The sequence below is a fragment of the Oryctolagus cuniculus genome, chromosome 12 (genome assembly GCF_051225735.1).
Source record: "Oryctolagus cuniculus isolate XC-2025 breed Fujian yellow rabbit chromosome 12, ASM5122573v1, whole genome shotgun sequence".
NCBI classification, from domain to species: Eukaryota; Metazoa; Chordata; class Mammalia; order Lagomorpha; family Leporidae; genus Oryctolagus; species Oryctolagus cuniculus.
Window position 1 is genome coordinate 102,068,883 of NC_142878.1, and position 19,259 is coordinate 102,088,141.

A 19,259-nucleotide genomic window follows, 5' to 3' on the forward strand; every position below is an offset into this window, starting at 1 on the left:
ACGCATTGCTCCGGAGTCCCCGCTGGGCCTCTGACACACCGGTGGGGGCTAGCAAGGGAGCCAGGAGGACGGTGTCCCGGGGAACGCCCCTGGCCACCGAACGCACCAGCTCGTACTTATTAAAATAGACATGACCCCGGAACTCCAGGGTTCCCAGATGGCCAAAATCGTTCCAGCAAATTGCACGCAGCCGGGCCGCCCAGTGCCCTTGGTCCCGCAGCAGGTCCCCCAGCCTGGTTGCATTCCCCACCCTCTTCTGCTTCCAAAAACGCGCCGGAGGGAGGCGACGTTGCTCTGAGCAAGCGGGTTTCGCACCAAGCCCCAGGAGCTCACAGAGGCGATCCCCATCACCAACCCCTAACCCCCAACCCCCAACCCAAGACAATCTCCAAGCAGAAGCATCCCGCCCGCGCGCCGCACGACGCCCGGCGTGGCTCTGCTCCTCCCACCCCAGAGACAGCCCCACGCCAGGCCTGCCTCCCGGCCGCTCCAGCCCTCGGGGTCTCCACGCAACAATGAAGCGTGGGCGGCCCCTGCGGCCTCATTTGCATACCGCCGCGGCTTGGCCAATGGGCTGCGCAGAGGCCTCTGAGCACCGTGTTGCCATCTGCGTGCGCGCGTGTGTGCGAGTGTGACAGCGGCTGTGGCCGTGGCCGTGGCCGTGGGAGGCGGGCCCGGCGGAGCCCAGCGGCGCCGGGACCGGCCCGGCCGCCCGCTCTCCCCGCGCGTCGCGGCCGCGTGGCCCGGCTGAGCCCCGAGACCACCACCCGGCTCGGGCCAGGCGCAGTCGCGATGTCGGTGGCCGGGCTGAAGAAGCAGTTCCACAAAGCCAGCCAGGTAGGGGTGGGGGTGGGGGGTGCCTGGACTGGGGAGGCCGAGGCACCGAAGCTGCCAGGCCTCTGGGGCTCCCGCTCCTCTTGGGAGGGGGGCTCTCTCGCAGCTCCATTTCTTCCCGCCTCCGGGCGCGCCAAGTGGGTGAGGGGCCGCTGGCTGTCTCCTTGGCTCCCCGGCGCCTCCTCGTTCGCAGCCCAGACCCCCGGCCCGACCCTGGAGGTCGCAGAGGGTCCCCCAGGGAGGGCGCGAGGCGTCCGCAGGATCTGGGGCGCGGGAGAGAGAGTGGGCGTGGGGAGGCCTGGAGGCTTTCCCGGGCGCACCAGGGACTGGGAGTGCGGTGCCTCCGGGACCTCGCTCAAGCCCCCAGTCTCTCGGGTGGGAGCATCCCGGAATGGGGGGGCACGTCCTGCTGCCCACGGGCTGCCTTGCTTGCTCCGGCGCCTCCCGGGCTGCGGCGCTCCGGGCGCGGGGCTGGGCCCCACCGCGCTCTCCGCGCGCGCCTCCAAGTGGACCCCGCTGGTCTGCGCCGCGCACCCCCGGGCCCGGCTCTGCGTGGCCGCCCTTCGGCTCCCTGCCGTCTTCGCTTGCTTTGGCCCAGGGGCTGGGGAGCTGACCGTCAGCCGTGGGGACAGGAGACACGCGCGTAAACAAACAGGGCCAGACACATCTCCAGAGACGCAGACGGCGCCGCAGCGGCGTCAGGGAGGGCTTCCCGGAAGAAGTGGTGCGCTCTTAAGAATGACCACAGAGTGGGAGGGGCAAAAGAAGGGTCTTCGGAGCAGAGGAGGCAGGAAAACAGGCGTGTGTGTGTGTGTGTGTGTGTGTGTGTGTGTGTGTGTGTTCGACATGGCAGGTGCTTCCAGTTGTTGGAGACGCTCGCCTTGCAAAACCCGCTCATCACCAGCACTGCTGGGTTTGTTGCTCCGCCCACTCCCAGCCCCTGTCCCCGCTCCAATTTTGCTGGAACCCAGGTAGAAAGATTTTGTTTGGAATGTACATTAGTGATGAGGTCTTCACCTGCTTCTCCCACGAACTGGCCGGTGAAAAGCGGCTAGAATTTGGAGCATTCTGTTCTAGCTTCAGTCCCCGGCTGAGATGCGCTGCTGCCCCCGCACCCACACCCCTTCCAGGAGGCCTGGTGATGGCCAGTGTCCGGTTGGAGGCGCTGGGCGGACAGGGGCACTGGGCAGGACTTAAGGTCCAGAGGAGGGGCCGGTTGAGTGAGGGCGTGGACGGTGGTTTCCTCCTGGATTTGGGCATTTGGGAAGGTCAGATGTCACCGTCCCGGCCTAGGGCTCGGGGTGAGGCCAAGACTGGTGCTACAAATTTTTTTAGAATTTTCAGCCTAAATAGAGATTTCAAAATGGAAGCATAGAGGACACTGAAAAAAAAAATGCAGTGGGTTAATTACAGGCTCAGACTTCTAGACAGTGTTTAGCCCAGTAATGGGTGAGCAGCGACCACTCAGTAAATGTTTGTTGAATGAATGAAATTTGGAGGGAGAGCAATTCAAGGAGGAAGGAGCTGGCAGAATACAGGAGAGAGAAAGATGAGTGTCGTGGAAACCCAGGGCCAGCGAGTGTTACAGTGTTAATGGCAGGAGCAATCAACAAGCGCTTTGAGGCGTGCTCTTAGCTTGGGCAGACAGGAAACTGCACTCCACAGTGGACAGGACAGGGCCAGGGTCCCCGCCGGCTGGGCATGGGTCTCTGGCTCCCTTAGCACTGGCAGGGATGCACATCTGCTTTGGAAAATTTTCTGGATATAGGCTCACAGGAGCCAATCTCAGAGGTATCCGACCCCTTGGAAGTTACTGGGGGTGAGGCGTTTGGTATAGCTACTCATAGCCCACTGAAAAGGAAACTCACAGAGGGTAGTTGGGCCCCTTCCTCTCCTCCCCCCCCCCTTTTTTTTTTTTGACAGGCAGAGTTAGACATTGAGGGAGAGAGACATAGAGAAAGGTCTTCCTTTGGCTCACTCCCTAAATGGCCGCCACGGCCGGTGCTGCGCCAATCCGAAGCCAGGAGCCAGGTGCTTCCTCCTGGTCTCCTATGTAGGTGCAGGGCACAAGGACCTGGGCCATCCTCCACTGCCTTCTCAGGCCACAGCAGAGAGCTGGACTGGAAGAGGAGCAACAGGGAAAGAATCCGGCGCCCCGACCGGGACTAGAACCCGGTGTGCCAGCGCCGCAGGCGGAGAATTAGCCTAGTGAGCCGCGGCGCCGGCCCTCTCCTCCCTTCTGTAAGAGCTGAGACCTTATCTGAAAACAAGGGATCACAGGTGTTCTCTGGGCGTGCTCACTGCCTCTGGTGGCTAACATGCCCAACAGATACATTTTTAATCCATTCTCGAAGTCCTTCTAAGACATCTTGCGATGCAACAGAGTTGGTGGAGAAATCAGAGTTTAATGTAATCAGAGCACGCACGCTAATAAAAGAGGCCAGATGTTCTGCCCAGGCAGCGTTTTACAGTTGGGGTTTAACTCATCCAGAGCTTTCCCAGGGGGGCAGGGCGGAGGGAGTCCCGGGTGACGTCAGTGGCTAAATGACTCCCAGGGTTTCAGGCCTGGCTCTACCACGGAGCAGCTGTGTGACCTTGGGAATGTGGCATGAACTCCTCTGGGCCTTGATTTTCAATGAGGAGTTGGAAGATTGAAAAGTTGTGTCTCTTCTACAATGGATCATTGTGATTATGTCACAGCGCTGAATATACTAAAAACCGCTGGGTTGGAAACTTTCTTGGTGACTTGTATGATATGTGAATTATATCTCAATAAGGTGTGTGTGCATCACCATCCTAGTTATGATCTTCGAAAAAAATATTTGAAAGACAAAGATGGTGTGTGTGTGTGTGTGTGTGTGTGTGTGTGTGAGAGAGAGAGAGAGAGAGAGAGAGAGAGAGAGAGAGATCTCCCATGCACTGGTTCAGTCCCTAAGCAACATTCCACACTGGGCTGGGCAGAAACCTGGAAGGAGCCAAGATCTCAGTCCAGGTCTCTACCTAGGTGACAGGAACCTGAGGACCTGAGCCATCCCCTCTGCCTCCCAGGGTCTGCATTAGCAGGAAGCCTAGGGCCGGGAGCTGAGTTCCGGCACGCAGACTCAGGACCCGGGCAACTTAACTGTTAGGCTAAATGCCTGTCCCAGAGATTAATAGGTAATTTCCAGGTAAGGGACCCAGGGCTCTGGCAAATTGAAATCATTTTTTCCCAACAATAGGCAAGATAGAATTACCTACAACCTTGACTGGCGGCTCTGTCCTAATGCCTCACCTGTCTCTGAGGACAGTATCACGGAGAATGAGGAACTGTGCGTTCCAAGGATTTTACATCATTTTGGCAGCATGTGGAAACCAGAAGGAGAGAGGAAGGAGTCAATTAAAATGAGAAGAATGTAAAGTTAGTAAAAAAAAATGTTACATGAATTTTTCACTTTAGCATTTGGGACTAGAACCCAAGTTGCCCAAATGCATAATTAATATAGTTTTTCTCTTGATAAGACCTTTAAAAATTATTTATTTATTTTTGTTTTATTTGCTAGAGGGAGAGGCCTTCTAGCCACTGGTTTACTCCCCAGAGGCCCTCAACCGCCGGGGCTGAGCCAAGCTGAAGCCAGGAGCCCCGAACTCCATCCAGGTCTCTTACGTGAGTGGCAGGAGCTTGGTACTTGTGCCGTCACCTGCTGCCTCCCAGGGTCTACACTAGCGGGAAGCTCAAGTCAGGTGCTGGAGTCAGGTGTTGAACCCAGACGCAGACAGGGATATCTTGATATTAACTGGTATCCTGACAATTAGGCCCAATGCCAGCCTTGGCAAGACTTTTTGATAGAGCTGTTTATTCTTGTGGTAGGGCCGTAGCTTGTGCTATTAGAAATAGATACAAATAACCCAGCCGTGCTGTGCTGTGGTTCCTTGGGGACTGTGGTTGACTGACCAATGGTTAACCTCAGGGGTGTGTACTTGTCAAGCCTCTGTGGTAACAGTTTTCTTGACGGTGGTTACTGCTGTTGGAGGGGGCTCAGGCCACACCTCGAGTATGCTTTGTCCTGCTCACTGTGTTAATAGCTGGGTTCTTCCCATTCCCCCCCCCCCCCCACCTTCCAGGGCCTTCTTCCACATTCCATACAAGTCTCAGAACCAGTTGCATCGCTCCTATTTGGCTGCTTCTTTCTTGAGACAAACCATCACGGTTGGCTCTGGGTTAAATCCACTTCTTTCTGCCCTGATGGAGCAGTGCCCTTAAACCTCTCTCAGGCAACACAGCAGGGAGACGGGAAACCCCAAACGCAGCTTTTTGGGTAACGCTTCCCTCTTTCTCTCTGATACCTGAACTAGAAAAATGGCCAGTGTTCCACAGGGCCCGAATGTGTTCCCTGGAACACTGACGGTCCAGGCTGTCCATTTATGGGTAAGTGCTTCGCCGAAGGATATTCTTTATAAATTATGAGGTTCTCCAGGGAGGCATGTTAAGGTCTCTTGTTTCACTTTCTCATTAGAGGGAAATGATAGAAATGCACTTTGCAAAAATCCCACACTGATTTGTTTTTCCTCTTACATGCATCAGAAGACATATTAAAGTGAACACATTTTTGCTTGTTTCCACTTGGACTGTTTGATAAACGAATCCCTAAATCCTAGTGGGTTTATTTGATTTTTTTAAGCTTAGGGTGCTGGGATAAGTGCTCAAACCAAACCGATTCTTATTTTTCTAATATCTGAAGGATACAAGGTAATCCAAACATTTCTTACCACTGGTGACGTTGTGTTCTATGTAGTGAAAATATCTCCAAGTCACACTCGGAATTTGGTTTGAAAATCCATTTCAAAGCAGGGTCTGCCTCCTCCTGTCGTTTCGGATTAATTTAGCAAACTGAGTGTATGTTATGTTTCCCAAAGTCAATGTGTGTGTGGGGGGGAGGGGGTGGGGGAAGGAGGAGGGAAAGGGAGGGAGGGAAGGAGAGAGAGAAGAGAGGGAGAGGGGGAGGGGGGAGAGAGAGAGGGAGAGGGGGAGGGGGGAAGAGAAGAGAGGGAGAGGGGGAGGGGGGAGAGAGAAGAAGCAGAGTGGGGGAAAGAGAGAGGGAGACTGGGCCATGTCAGGAGGTATTTGGGGAAGGATTATTGGCATACTGGACTCAGAATGAGACTGGCCATACATAGGATTGACACACTACTTTGTTTGGCTAAGGAGGAGGGCGACAGGTTCTGAGGATCCTACGCAGGTAAAATGTGCATAATATAATTAGATTTTACTTTGCAGTGGAAGCTTAAAGAAGCAGGGGGGTGGGATAATGGAAAGGACTGGGGGACAGAACAGGTGCGAGGTGGGGGCGTTGCACGGCCACCATTCTTGTTCTTCTTGGAGATGTGCCCCCAGAGGGCCTGCTCTTTGCATGTCCCAGGGTCACCCCTGCTTGTCGTCACCACAGGCCCAGCAGCAGTGACCTCTGTGAGCCCTGCGCTTTTCTTTAAATGTGTATTTATTTATCTGAAATGCCCCACAATGGCTGGGGCTGGGCTGGAGCTGGGCCAGGCTGAAACCAGGAGCCGGGACCTTCTTCCGGGTCTCCCACGTGGGTGCAGGGGCCCAAGCGCTTAGGCCGTCTTCCACGGCTTTCCCAGGCCATCTGCCAGGAGCTGGGTTGGAAGTGGAGCAGGCGGGACTGGAAATGATGCTCCTGTGGGATGCTGGTGTCACAGGTGCAGCAGGTTGCCGGCCCCGCCTCTGACTTTCTAATCCTGTGGGTGAGGGCCTCTTTCCCCTGGCGCTGGGTAGGTTGCTCTCTGACGCTGGTGCCATTGAGCACTTGGCTGTGCAACCCTTCATTCCAGGTGGACGCTGCTGCTATTTCTGGCTGGATGACTTGAGCTCTCCTCAGGGAATCTGGTGGCTGAGTCATCTCTCCTAGGGCACACCTGCGCTCTTTCTGCCTAATGGCCTGCAGTAGTTCAGCAGTCCTGAGGGGCCCCGGGCACTCTTGCATAGGTGCTTCTCTGCTTCTTCTAGGGTGACAGGGGACACAGCACACCTGGCTGATCACGTGCAGTAGTTAGCTTTCATCGCTACAATGAGACATCTGCAGTAACTCACTTTATACAAAGAAAAAATTTATGCGCGGAGATTCACAGGCCAAGATCGGGCAGCCTCATTGATTTAGTTTCTGGTGATGTCATTCCTGCTGACAGAGTCCCAGAGTGGCATGGCGTGTCCCATGGCCAGAGACAGGGAGGGTGTGTCTGTGTCTGTATTTTTTTAAGATTTATTTATTTATTTGAAAGTCAGAGTTACACAGAGAGAGGAGAGGCAGAGAGAGAGAGAGAGAGAGAGGTCTTCCAATTGCTGGTTCGCTCCCCAGGTGGCCACAACGGCCAGAGCTGCGCTGATCTGAACCCAGGAGCCAGGAGCTTCTTCCAGGTCTCCCACACGGGTGCAGGGGCCCAAGGACTTGGGCCATCTTCTGCTTCTTTCCCAGGCCATAGCAGAGAGCTGGATTGGAAGTGGAGCAGCCAGGACTCGAACCAGCGCCCATATGGGATGCTGGCACTGTAAGGCAGTGGCTTTACCCACTATGCCACAGTGCCAGCCCCATGTGTCTGCGTCTTTGACCGTGTCATTCTTCTACTGGAAGGTGCATCCAGCTGTGCAGAGAATAAAACCCAGCCTTCTTGTCTGGCCTGTGGACTTGCAGAACTTTGCTGTCTCCCCGATGATGTTCAGGCCGCGATGGCCTTGTTTAGTTGCCTTCATGTACTGAGGTCTTTCCCTCTTGGGGTGTTTTTGGTGGCTGTCCCCTCGGCCCTGGCATGCTGTTCCCTTTGATCTTTTCCAAGTGGTTCCTTCTTGTCCTTCAGGGAGCGTCACAGCTCAAAGGTCATCTCTAAGAAGAAGTTTCTCTGGCACCCAACTCAAGTAGACCTAGAAGCTGTCTCGTGCGGAACTCGTGGTTTTTTTTTTTTTTTTTCTACTCTATTACAAACATTTTAATAAGGACAACTGTCCTTCAATATAGTTGGTTTCCTATATGACCCCATGCATTTTTAAAAAATTTATTTATTTATTTGAGAGGCAGAGTTACAGAGAGAGAGAGAAAGAGGCAAAGAGAGAGAGAGAGACCTTCCATCTGCTGGTTCATTCCCCAAATGGCCTCAACGACTGGAGCTGGGCTGATCCGAAGCCAGGAGCCAGGAGCTTCTTCCAGGTCTCCCACGCAGGTGCAGGGGCCCAAGGACTTAGGCCATCTTCTATTGCTTTCCCAGGCCACAGCAGAGAGCTGGATTGGAAGAGCAGCAGCTGGGACTCGAACCAGCGCCCATATGGGATGCTGGCACTGCAGACAGAAGCCAGCCCTTTATGCCACAGTGCCTGCCCCAAACCCATACATTTTTTAATTACACTTTTTATTTTGAGACAATTGTAGGTTCGCATGAGTTGTAAGAAATAGTTCAGAACACTGCACTCTTTTCCCAGGTTCCCTAAATGGTCACGTCTTGAAAACTTAGGGTGCAGTGCTAAAGCCAGGAGCGTGGGTGCAGTCAGGGTACAGAACACGACGCATCAGTGCAGGAACCCCTCTTGTCGCCTCTTCGTAACCATAACCACCTGCATTTCTCTTGTTCCTGCCACCAACTGCGGCAGCTGCTGACTTGTTCTCCATACTCAGTGACAGAATGTCTATATGGAACGATACCGTCTGCAACCTATTTTTAAATTATTTTTACATTTTCAGCCTACTGTTGTGGACGTGTCTGTCGGTGGTTTGTTCTTGTTCTTTGAGCAGCGTTCCGTGGTATGGGTGTGGCACAGCTGTCCAGTCATTCACCTGCTGAAGGACTTCGGGTCTGTTCCTGATTTTAGACTACAATGAATGGAGCTGCTATGAAGGATTACGCATGGGCTTTTGGGTGAATGTTTGTTTGCATTTCTCTGGGATGAATGCCCAGGTGGGCAACTGTTGGGTCATGCGTGTTGCATGCTTACTTCTTAAAGGCACTGTCAGCTGCTTTTCCAGAGTAGCCATGCCATTTTACTCTCCAACCAGGAAGGTGTGAGTGTTCCAATTTCTCTACATCCTCTCCAGCATTTGTTGCCATTTTTTTTATTTTAGCTGTTCTGATATGTATGTAGTGATAAGACTTTGTGTTCGTAATTGGCATGTCTAATTGTTATGTTGAAAACTTGCCATGTGCTTGTTGCTTTCTGTAGCTTCTCTTAGGTAAAATGTCTGTTCACCTGTAGTCTCTTTTCTACTTGGATGTATAATTTTTAAGTATTTGAGTTGTGAGTTCTTTATATATTCCAGGTACTAGTCCTTTACTGCAAATGTGTTTCACCAGTCTGTAACTTGTCTTTTCATCTTCTTAACTGGGCCTGTCACAGAGCAAAAAAATTTTAAAAATATATTTACTTTTTGAGAAAGGAGAGAGAGAGAGAGAGAGAGATACTCCCACCTGCCAGTTCACTCCCCAAGTGTCCATATCAGCTGAGGTGGGCTGGGCCAGAGCCAGGAGCCAGAACTCAATCCAAGTCTCCCATGTGGCTAGCAGGGTCCTAGTTACTTGCGCCAGGATCTGAATCAACAAGAACGTGGAGTCAGGAGCTGGGTGTTGAACCCAGGTACCCCAATATGGCACGTGGCTGCCATAAAACCAATGTCTTAATCTCTGGGCCTGCCCCACAGAGCAAAATTTTGATGAAGTACAATGTAAGAACTTTTCCTCTTTTTGCTTTTGGCGCTTTAACAGTGTTGCCCAGCCCAAGGTCTCAAAGCTTTTCTCATATGCTTGTTTCTAAAAGTTTTATAGTTTTGTGTTTTCTGATACATTTTGAGTAATTTTTGGTAAGGTGTGAGAGTTGCTTAGGCGGAAGGTTCTTTTCTTTGCATGTGGATGTCCTTCTACCCCAGCACCATTTGTTCCTCCCCGCTGAACTGCTTCTGTACCTTTCTCCGATGAGTTAAGCATCTTTGTGTGGCTCTATTCATGCCTTCTCTTGTTCTGTTCCATTGATCTGTGTGTTTGTCCCTTGGCTAATACCATCTGATCCTGACTGCGGCTATCTACGTCTTGAATTAATTAGATTGATTTGTCCTACATTACTCTTTTTTTTTTATTTAAAGATTTATTTATTTATTTGAAAGTCAGAATTACACAGAGAGAAGGAGAGGCAGAGAGAGAGAGAGAGAGAGAGAGAGAGAAGACAGGCCTTCCATCCACTGGTTCACTCCCCAGTTGGCCACAACGGCGAGAGCTGCGCCGATCCAAAGCTAGGAACCAGGAATTTCTTCCAAGTCTCCCATGCAGGTGCAGGGACCCAAGGACTTGGGCCATCTTCTACTGCTTTCCCAGGCCATAGCAGAGAGCTGTACAGGAAGAGGAGCAGCCGGGTCTCCAACCGGCGCCTATATGGGATGCCAGCACCTCAGGCCAGGGTGCTAACCCGCTGCACCAAAGCGCTGGCCCCACATTATTCTTTTTGAAAATTGTTTTAGCTATTCTAGTTCCTTTGCTTTCCATATATATATATATATACACACACACATATATATATATAACAATCTTGCCAATACAAAAGGTCTTGCTGGAATTTTGATAGAAATTGTGTTGAACATATATGTATCAATTGGGAAACAATGACATATTTACTTTGTTGAGTCTTAAAATCGGTGCACATGGTGTGTCTCCACGTTTTTTTTTTATTTTTTATTTATTTTTTATTTTTTTGACAGGCAGAATGGACAGTGAGAGAGAGAGAGAGAGAGAAAGGTCTTCCTTTGCCGTTGGTTCACTCTCCAATGGCCGCCATGGCCGGCATGCTGCGGCCGGCACACCGCGCTGATCCGATGGCAGGAGCCAGGTGCTTCTCCTGGTCTCCCATGGGGTGCAGGGCCCAAGCACTTGGGCCATCCTCCACTGCACTCCCTGGCCACAGCAGAGAGCTGGACTGGAATAGGGGCACCCGGGACAGAATCCGGCGCCCCGACCAGGACTAGAACCCAGTGTGCTGGTGACGCAGGCGGAGGATTAGCCTAGTGAGCCATGGTGCTGGCGCTATGATTGACTTTTGTTAAGTTTATCTTGTGGACTTATGACCTTGCTAAACTCATTTCTTCTAGGAGTTTTGCTTAAGATTCCTTGGGATTTTCTATGAAAACAATCTTATTATAGGCAAGTAGTTCAAGTTTTATTTCTGTATTTCCAACTGTTGTGACGTTTACTTCCTTTTCTTGCCTTATTGCATGGGCAGGAGCTCCCAGCATTATTTGATAGGAGTGGTATTTCCTCCTGTTGGAGAAAATTAGTTAATCCTTCACTATTTAATATAATATTAACTTTAGTTTTCTTTTTTTTTTAGTAGATGTTCTTTATCATGTTGAGAGCATTCCCCTGTGTTTCTATTTTTCTATTTTTAATCATGAATGATATTAGTTTTGTCAAATCTTATGTTTTTTCTATATTAGTTGATAAGGTTTTTTCTTTTTTTATTCTGTTCATGTAGTTTATTGCATTAACTAATTTTTGAAAATTGAAGCAGCTTTGTGTTCTTAGAACAAAACCTCCTTGGTCACATTGTATAATTCTTTTTAAATATTGATGAGTTCTATATCTTACTATTTGCCATGGATTTTTGTGTCTATATTTATGTGGGAAATTGGTCTTTAGTTGTCCTGTTTTTGCATTGCTTTGTTTAGTTTTGGTATCAGATGATAGGATCTTAATAAAATGAAGTGGGAAGTGTTTTCTGAAGGAGATTGTGTAGGATTGATATAAATTCTTTTCAGGATTTATTTTTTAAATTTGAGAGGGAAAGAGAGGGAGTGAGCCAGCACACTCCCATCTGCTGGTTCATTCCCCCGAATACCTGCAACAGCTTGGCTGGGCTGGGGCTGTAGCCAGAGCCAGGAGCTGGGAGCTCAATGCAGTTCTCCCATGTAGGTGGCAGGGACCCACTGACTTGAGCCATCATCACCGCCTCCCAGGAGCTGCGCTGGCGGGAAGCTGGAGTCAGGCCCTGCAATGTGGGCTGCAGGTGTAGAACACTCCCTCCCATGCACTAGTTCGAGTCCCGGCTGCTCTACTTCCAGTTCAGCTCCCTGCTATTGGCCTGCGAAAGCAGCAGAAGATGGCCCAAGTGCATGGGCCCCTCTCACCCAGGTGGAGACTGGGATGGAGTTCCTGGCTTCTGGCTTCAACCTGGCCCTGCCCTGATGGTTGGGGCCATTTGGGGAGTGAAACAGCAGGTGGAAAATTCTCTCTCTCTCTCTCTCTTCTACCCTTCTCTCACTGTCACTCTACCTCTCCAATAAATAAATAAAATCTTTGCGGGATAATTTCACTGGTTCTTTGATCTTGGTGTTGTCATCTGTTGATTATTTTTCTAATTCAAATTAAAGTCTTTTGGTTCTTGGCATGAGGAGTGATTTTGTTTTAAGTTGAAATCTGGGCACCTGGGATCTGATTTAAACTACTTTTGCCTGTTTTGTTTGGCATTGCCTTGTAACTTCTGGGTCCCCCCTCCAGGCTCTGTGCACCCTCAGGGTAGGGGCTTCTCCCTACTGCCCAGGGGCAGGGGGAGCTCTGCGTCCCACCCAGGCCCCCATTGGGAGAGGCAGACAGGTTCCTTGTCACTTGCCCCCCTTGTTTTTTGTTTTTTGTTTTGTTTTGTTTTTTTTTTTTTTTTTTTTTTTTTTGACAGGTAGAGTTAGTGAGAGAGAGAGACAGAGAGAAAGGTCTTCTTTCCGTTGGTTCATCCTCCAAATGGCCGCTATGGCCAGAGCTATGCCGATCCGAAGCCAGGAGCCAGGTGATTCCTCCTGGTCTCCCATGGGGTGCAGAGCCCAAGCACTTGGGCCATCCTCCACTGCCTTCCCGGGCCACAGCAGAGAGCTGGACTGGAAGAGGGGCAACCAGGACTAGAACCCTGCGCCCATATGGGATGCCGGTGCCAGAGGCGGAGGATTAACCAAGTGAGCTGTGGCGCCGGCCCACTTGCTCCCTTCTCGGACAAAACTGATATCACGGAAGGGGACAGCATCATTGCCACCAGGCAGTGGGCGGGGGGTGGCAGCCGTGACTCCCCACCAGGCCTCCCATGACCCCCTACCCCCGTGGGAAACCAGAGGAACACCTCAGTGCTGCTGGTGGGAGCGGGAGGGGCTTTTTCTTTTCTGTGCCCAGGGATACTTCCCTGTTGTCAGCGTCTTCAGCTCCAGGTCTCAGGACTGTGAGGGAAACATAAAACTCAGAGAACGCATCAGTGTGGCCTGAGGTCCCCTGCCGGCGTGCCTTCTCACCGCCTGTCCGAGGCTTGTTAGACTTGTGATGCAGAGGCCCTGCCTTAGCCCACGGCTTTTGGTTGTAGTTCATGGGAGGAATAAGGGACAGCACATACACTCCATCTTCCCTAACCCAGATGTGCTCTGTGCCAGCCAGTGTGAAGTCCTTTGTTGGTGGGTATGATATCAGATGATTCTTGTTCTGTGCATCCCTTAGGGTATCCCAAGCCCTTCAAACCCTGCCTGCCTCCCTGTAGGAACTTGAGAACTCTCTGCTAACGTTGCATGAACATCCGCCAAGTAGTGATGATGGTACGTTGGGACCTCAGTGGCCTGCTTCCGTCACTTCTAGCCTATTGCTTGATGAGATCCTCTTGAGTTTTGGGAGAATGTTTCCAGTCCAGATTTTATGTGAAATTTTCTACTTTTGAAATATTCACAATTTTGATTTTTAAAACCCTGTGCCAGTCCCCCCCCCCCAAAAAAAAAAAAAAAAAACAAACAAAAACCATGCACCGTGCATTAATGTCGCCCATTGCCAAGTGGTTGGCAGTTTATACTCTGGAGTCTTGGATGACCACGCGTTCCTTGAGGGGTGCATCCCTAGGACCTGTTTCCCAGGTTTGGGAGGTGGAAGGGTGACACCTGCTCTCCTATCGTGTGACTAGTACTTGCTCAGGAGCTGAGCATGATCTATATCGAGACAGCTTTGGGGCACTTTGGGCTGTTCTTGAAGCCTGTGGGAAGGCAGGTTGGACAGAAGAGAACTGCACATTTGCCTGGGTGCTGTTGAGTCGGTCTCCCAAGGGAGCTTGACTAGCATCCCGTGGGCACAGCGACACGATCAGGGATCCGGGCTGGGAGCTAGCAAGCCGGGAGACGAATCTGACGGTGCTGAATGGACAGAGCCACAGCATGCAGACTTGGAAATGAGGCGGAGCCTCCTGTGGCTGTGCAAAGCCTGGCAAGGAATGAGGCGAGGCTGGAGCTTTGCTTGTAGTGACCGATTTAAGGAACCTGCGGAGAAGGAGGTGCGAGAATGGACGTGTGAGTCAAGGTTGGAGTCTCTACCGATCGTGGTGGACCTCAGAGGCGGAGGCCTGGTCTGAATGCTGTTTGTGCCATTGTACAGCTGTGTGTGCCGATGTACTCAGCTGGGAGATGGGTGAGCCGATAGCCTTGGAGCTGGTTGTGTGTTGGAATTGGAGTTGGGGAAACTAAGCTTTTTTTAATGTCAAAATATGTGACTTTGGGGGAGTAACCTAACTCTCCTGGCAGTCTGTATTCCTGTCCCTGAGTGGGGATAATGAAACCAATATCAGCTGTTGTCCGAGAGTTTCCACTTATTGGGCACCTTCTGTTTCCATTTTTTAAGTACTTGCACATGCACTTAATTTTCTTTTTTAATTTAGTTAATTAATTTATTTATTTGACAGGCAGAGTTAGATAGTGAGAGAGAGAGAGACAGAGACAAAGGTCTTCCTTTTTCCATTGGTTCACCCCCCAAGTGGCCACTATGGCTGACATGTTGCGGCCGGCACACTGCGCCGATCTGAAGCCAGGAGCCAGGTGCTTCTTCCTGGTCTCCTATGGGGTGCAGGGCCCAAGCACTTGGGCCATCCTCCACTGCACTCCCGGGCCACAGCAGAGAGCTGGCCTGGAAGAGGGGCAACCGGGACAGAATCCGGCGCCCCCACCGGGACTAGAACCCGGTGTGCCGGCGCTGCAAGGCGGAGGATTAGCCTAGTGAGCCGCGGCGCCGGCCTGCACTTAATTTTCACAGCAACCTGCGGAAGTCATTACTTCTCCATTATTTTCACTGTTTTGGCAAATGAGAGAACTTAAGAGACAAAGCCTAGGGGAAGTGTCAGCGCTGCTCCAGCACCTCCCAGTGTTTGAGGGGTGCTCTCAGGTCTTCAGAGCGAGGGCTTGGTCTCACCCATCATGGAGGCCTCTGCACTTGTCCTTCCCTGGGTCAGCAACGCGGTTTCTCAAGAATGAGTGAATGCCCGGGCTGGCAAACCGATCTTCTGTAGGACAGAGGAAAGGTTTGCGGTATGTGAGCCATCAGCATCACTTTTTAAGGAGGAACCAGTGAAAGTGAACTCCTGTTGGAATCTGGTGGTGTGTACGCTTGTTATACTCTCACACGCCAAGGGCCCAGGCATCCTGCAGGGGGCCCATAGGGAGCGAGTGAGTGATGCAACAGTGTGTGGTTCCCGCTGCTTTGGCTGCAGGCCACCCTCGCCCACCCTTCTGAGCGCGTGTGGGAGTGTGTGTACTGTGTAGGGATGCTCTCCTGATGGTTTAATCTTTCCCTGTTCTCTGGCTGGCCGTGGCTTTGAGGCTGGCAGCCATCCCCCCAACCCTTATTGGAGACTAGAGGCCCACGCTATCCATCTCTCCTGCAGCCCCCCACAGTCCTCCCTTCTAGAATGTTCTCATGGCTTCTTCCCTCACTGGCTCCTGTCTTCTTCATCCTCCCAGTCTCAGCGTCCAGCCATGGTTCCTGTGTGGATTCTTCCTCCTAAATACTCGCTCCTCTGTGTCCCTACCCCAAGGATTGCAGCTACCGCCTTAGGGAACTCTGTGCCTGTGGCCACCGGTCTAAATTTCTCCTGTAGGTCTCCTTCCAGGGCTGCCCAGGGCCCCCCAGAGGCATGGTGGGCAAACTCTCGCTTCCTTCGTTGTACTGGGGACCCTCTCCCTCGCTCACATGCCTGGCCTACTACAGCTCACTCAGCATCTAAATTTTAGGCTGTGTCTTTTTCCTCCTTTTCTCCCCCAAAAGCATCAATCCTCTTCCCATCACCTGCATTGCTGCCTGAGCCTTGGCCGTGGACACGCGGGTGATGACACATTTGTTGTAGGGCAGTTCTTTGGCTTCCTTCTTGGGCTGTCCTGCTAGACGCTGCCAGCCGTGGTCCTGACACTCAAGTCTTCAGAGCCAACCACTGTGTGGACAAAGGACTTGTGGTGCCTGCACTCCCTTTGTACTGGTTCAAGCTCCCAACCTCAGCAATCGGAAAGTTGCCTCAGAGCTAACGGGGGCGTTGCCTCAACATCAAAATTTCCTGTATTGCGTTAGCTTTGTGTCTAACTATGGTACTTACTTTGTTTCCAGCTTTGGCTTTTATAAATTAATAATTAGGCGTTCGGGTTTCTGAAAATTTTAGGAAATGCGTGGCAGTCGCCTAACGCGCCCTCGCGTGGGTACCGATCATGAGACTAACAAGTCCTGTTTGGCAGCAGTGCTGGATGCTATGCAAAGCATAGCAATGAGAGACACAGCGGGTTTCACTCTCACACTAATTCCACCCAAAGGGCAGTCGTCTTAGCTTCCTCCTCCAAGGCAGGAACCGAGGCTGGCAAGGCCACACCAAGCTTGCTCAAGGCCCTGCTGTTAGCTGGGGTCTTCCCAGGACAACAGGACCCAGGACAGCCCATGTCACCATCGCGTGAGATCAGGCTATGCTGTCCTCTAGTCTCTTCCCTGGGACTTTGAATCCTTGCATACAGATCAGGTGATGTCATTGTTTATTTGAGCCAGAGGTCACCGGCGTAGACTCCGTTATATCAGCTACTCTAACCTAGGGGATAGAAAACTACAGCTTAGGGGCCAAATGCTTGTTGCTCTACAGCTCCTGAATTCTGAATGGCTTCTGTATTTAAAAAAAAAAAAAAAAAACTTTTAATGAATCATTTAATTTTCATTTTATTTGAAAGACAGAGTGAGAGAGAGGGAGAGAGAGAGAGGGGTCTTCCATCTGCTGGTTCACTCTCCAGAGGGCCTCAAGGGCCAGGACTGGGTCCTTGCCATGCAGACCCCTCAGAGGGCCAGGAGCAGGGTCACGGGCGCTCGGTGCTTGCCTGGGTGGGCTTCATCTGGAAGGAGCACTCAGGAAGTGGCATTCGCTTGCTCGTTGCCGGGCGTTCTGCCTGGCGAGCCCTCCCTGGGGCCACGGCGCACTCCCCTCCTGGCGTCCCTCCGCTGCTGTCTTTTTCCCTTGCGGATTCCAACCTCACATTGCCCACCCTCACATCGCCTTCTCCTTGGCTTCCTTCAGAAAGCGCCTCCACTTGCTTTCCTTGCCTGTTCTCTTCTCTTACTTATCCCAGGGCCCAAAAGCGGTTCTCGGCGGTGGTGTCCTGCTCCCGTGTCTGCTGCCTCCTGGGCATGGCTTCCATGAAGTGTGTGTATCTGGAGCCAGGTTTGGAGGGAGCTGATCAGCCACGGATAACCCGTGTCGCTTCACACAACAGCAGGGGACTGTTTTGGCTTCCAGTGGGGCCAGCGTGGATTGCACATATCCTATCAGCTTTTCAGAAATTTCATGCACAAATTACAGCAGCCAGATGGTACCCTTTTGAGTTGCCAGACCTGCACGCTTAAAGAAATATGGTACACTTTTTCTCTTGAAGAGACATAAAGAGGATTCTTGGGAAGTGGAAGTTGGCTGCAATTGCCCAAGTTGAAGAATTATTTGGAGATTAGCATCAAACTAAGGAAATGTTCTAGTGGAAGATCAACACAGATTAAAAAAATTGTAAAGATTTATTTATTAGAAAATACAGAGTGACAGAGAGAGAGAGAGAGAGAGAGAGAGGATCGTCCACCTGCTGGTTCACTCCCTAAATGGCTGTAACAGCCAGGGCTGGACCAGGCTGAAGCCAGGAGCCAGGAGCTCCATCTGAAATTCTCTTGTGAGTTGCAGGGATCCATGCAATTGGGCCATCTTGCGTCATCAGCAGGATGCGGGATCAGAAGCAGAGTGGCCGAGACTTGGATTGGCCTTCTGAGGGGGATGTGGACATCACAAGTGCAGTTTAACCCGCTGTGCCACAACACCCGTCCTCCAGCATAGATTGTTAAGGCACAAATACTTGGCTCCTTGACCAGGCTACTGATGTGTCCCCTTCGAGCCCTTTGGGGGTGTCGTGGGCTGTGAGAGCCATGGGTGTGAAGGTGTGCTGAGGGAGCTTGCACAGGTGCCAAGGGTGGCACAGAAATTGAGGACTGATTCACTAAAGCAACCCTGAGGGACAGGATTTGATCACTCTGAGAAGGCAAGACTTGGGAGAACTTGCAGATCATGGAAGGGGCTGCACACGTGGGAGGACATCTACCAGGTTTGCTCCTAGCAGGTGGAGGCTGCAGACCAGCCACGGTCACATCTGAGCATGGCCATCCAGGGATTGCAGGGACAAGGCTGTGTCTTTCTGCAGATCCGAGTTTGACCACAGGGGGAGCCCGAGAGCCCCAGGTGGATAGAGATGGGTGCACCTGCTAGGCTTTCTGCACTGGCGCTGGCAGAGACCTTGTGGGAAGGCTCATTGTTCAGAGCCTCACTTTTCTTACCTGCACAATGGGCTTAGTACCTCAAAGGCCTGATGCATTTCTGCAGCTGACACAGTATTTGCATACTGTGTTATGCAAATTCAGGATGCCCAATTTTAACCTGTAGGCCTCTGGTGAGGATGAGGGATTAGGTAGCAAATTATTTTTTAAAAAGTTTAGTTATTTATTTGAAAGTCAGAGTTACAAGGAGAGAGGACGATCTGCCATCCACTGGCTCACTCCCCAAATAGCTGGAGCATCTAGGGCTGGGCTAGGTGGAAACCAGGAGCCAGGAAATCCATCTGGGTCTCCCATGTGGGTGCAGGGACCCAAGCACTTGGGCCATCTTCCACTGCTTTCCCGGGTGCATTAGTGGGGAGCTGGATTGGAAATGGAGCAGCCAAGACTTGAACCAGCACCCATGTGGGCTGTCAGCATCATAGGCAGCGGCTTAGCCACTACACCACAATGCTGGTCCAGTAGCAGAGTCTGGACATGGGGCATCTGGTTTATCATATGCTGACTTTAGTATGGTAACCATTTAGCAGGGGTTATATAACGCGTTGGTTGAGAACTGGGGTTCAGAGGCAGAGAGACAGAGTGGGAGTCTCCCAGCTCAGCCGTTTTTATAGCTTTGTGGCTGTAAGCATTTCCCTTCCCTCTGTAAACCTCAGTTTGCGTCTCTGTACAATGGGGCAACTCACTGTGAGGGTTATTGAACTCGTGCATGGAGACACTTAGCACAGTACTCAGGATGCAGAAGACCTGCGATAAATGCCCTCCTGCCCGGGATAGAAAATGGAATTCGGCTCCTGACAGCC

General features: G+C 51.6%; 1 protein-coding gene across 2 annotated transcripts in view; it reads left to right on the forward strand.

Moving 5' to 3' along the window:
- The first annotated feature begins 471 nt into the window (after window positions 1–471).
- Window positions 472–19,259, forward strand: part of SH3GL3 (SH3 domain containing GRB2 like 3, endophilin A3) — a 160,534-nt gene continuing 141,746 nt past the window's right edge. The window contains exon 1 of one of the 2 annotated variants that reach the window (XM_008275276.5): window positions 472–837. Coding sequence is in view for 1 of the 2 variants with exons in the window: in XM_051834254.3 (XP_051690214.1) it covers window positions 793–837 (45 nt within the window). In the remaining variant the exon portion in view is untranslated. The remainder of the gene's footprint in view (window positions 838–19,259) is intronic. The other variant, XM_051834254.3, reaches the window with a different exon arrangement.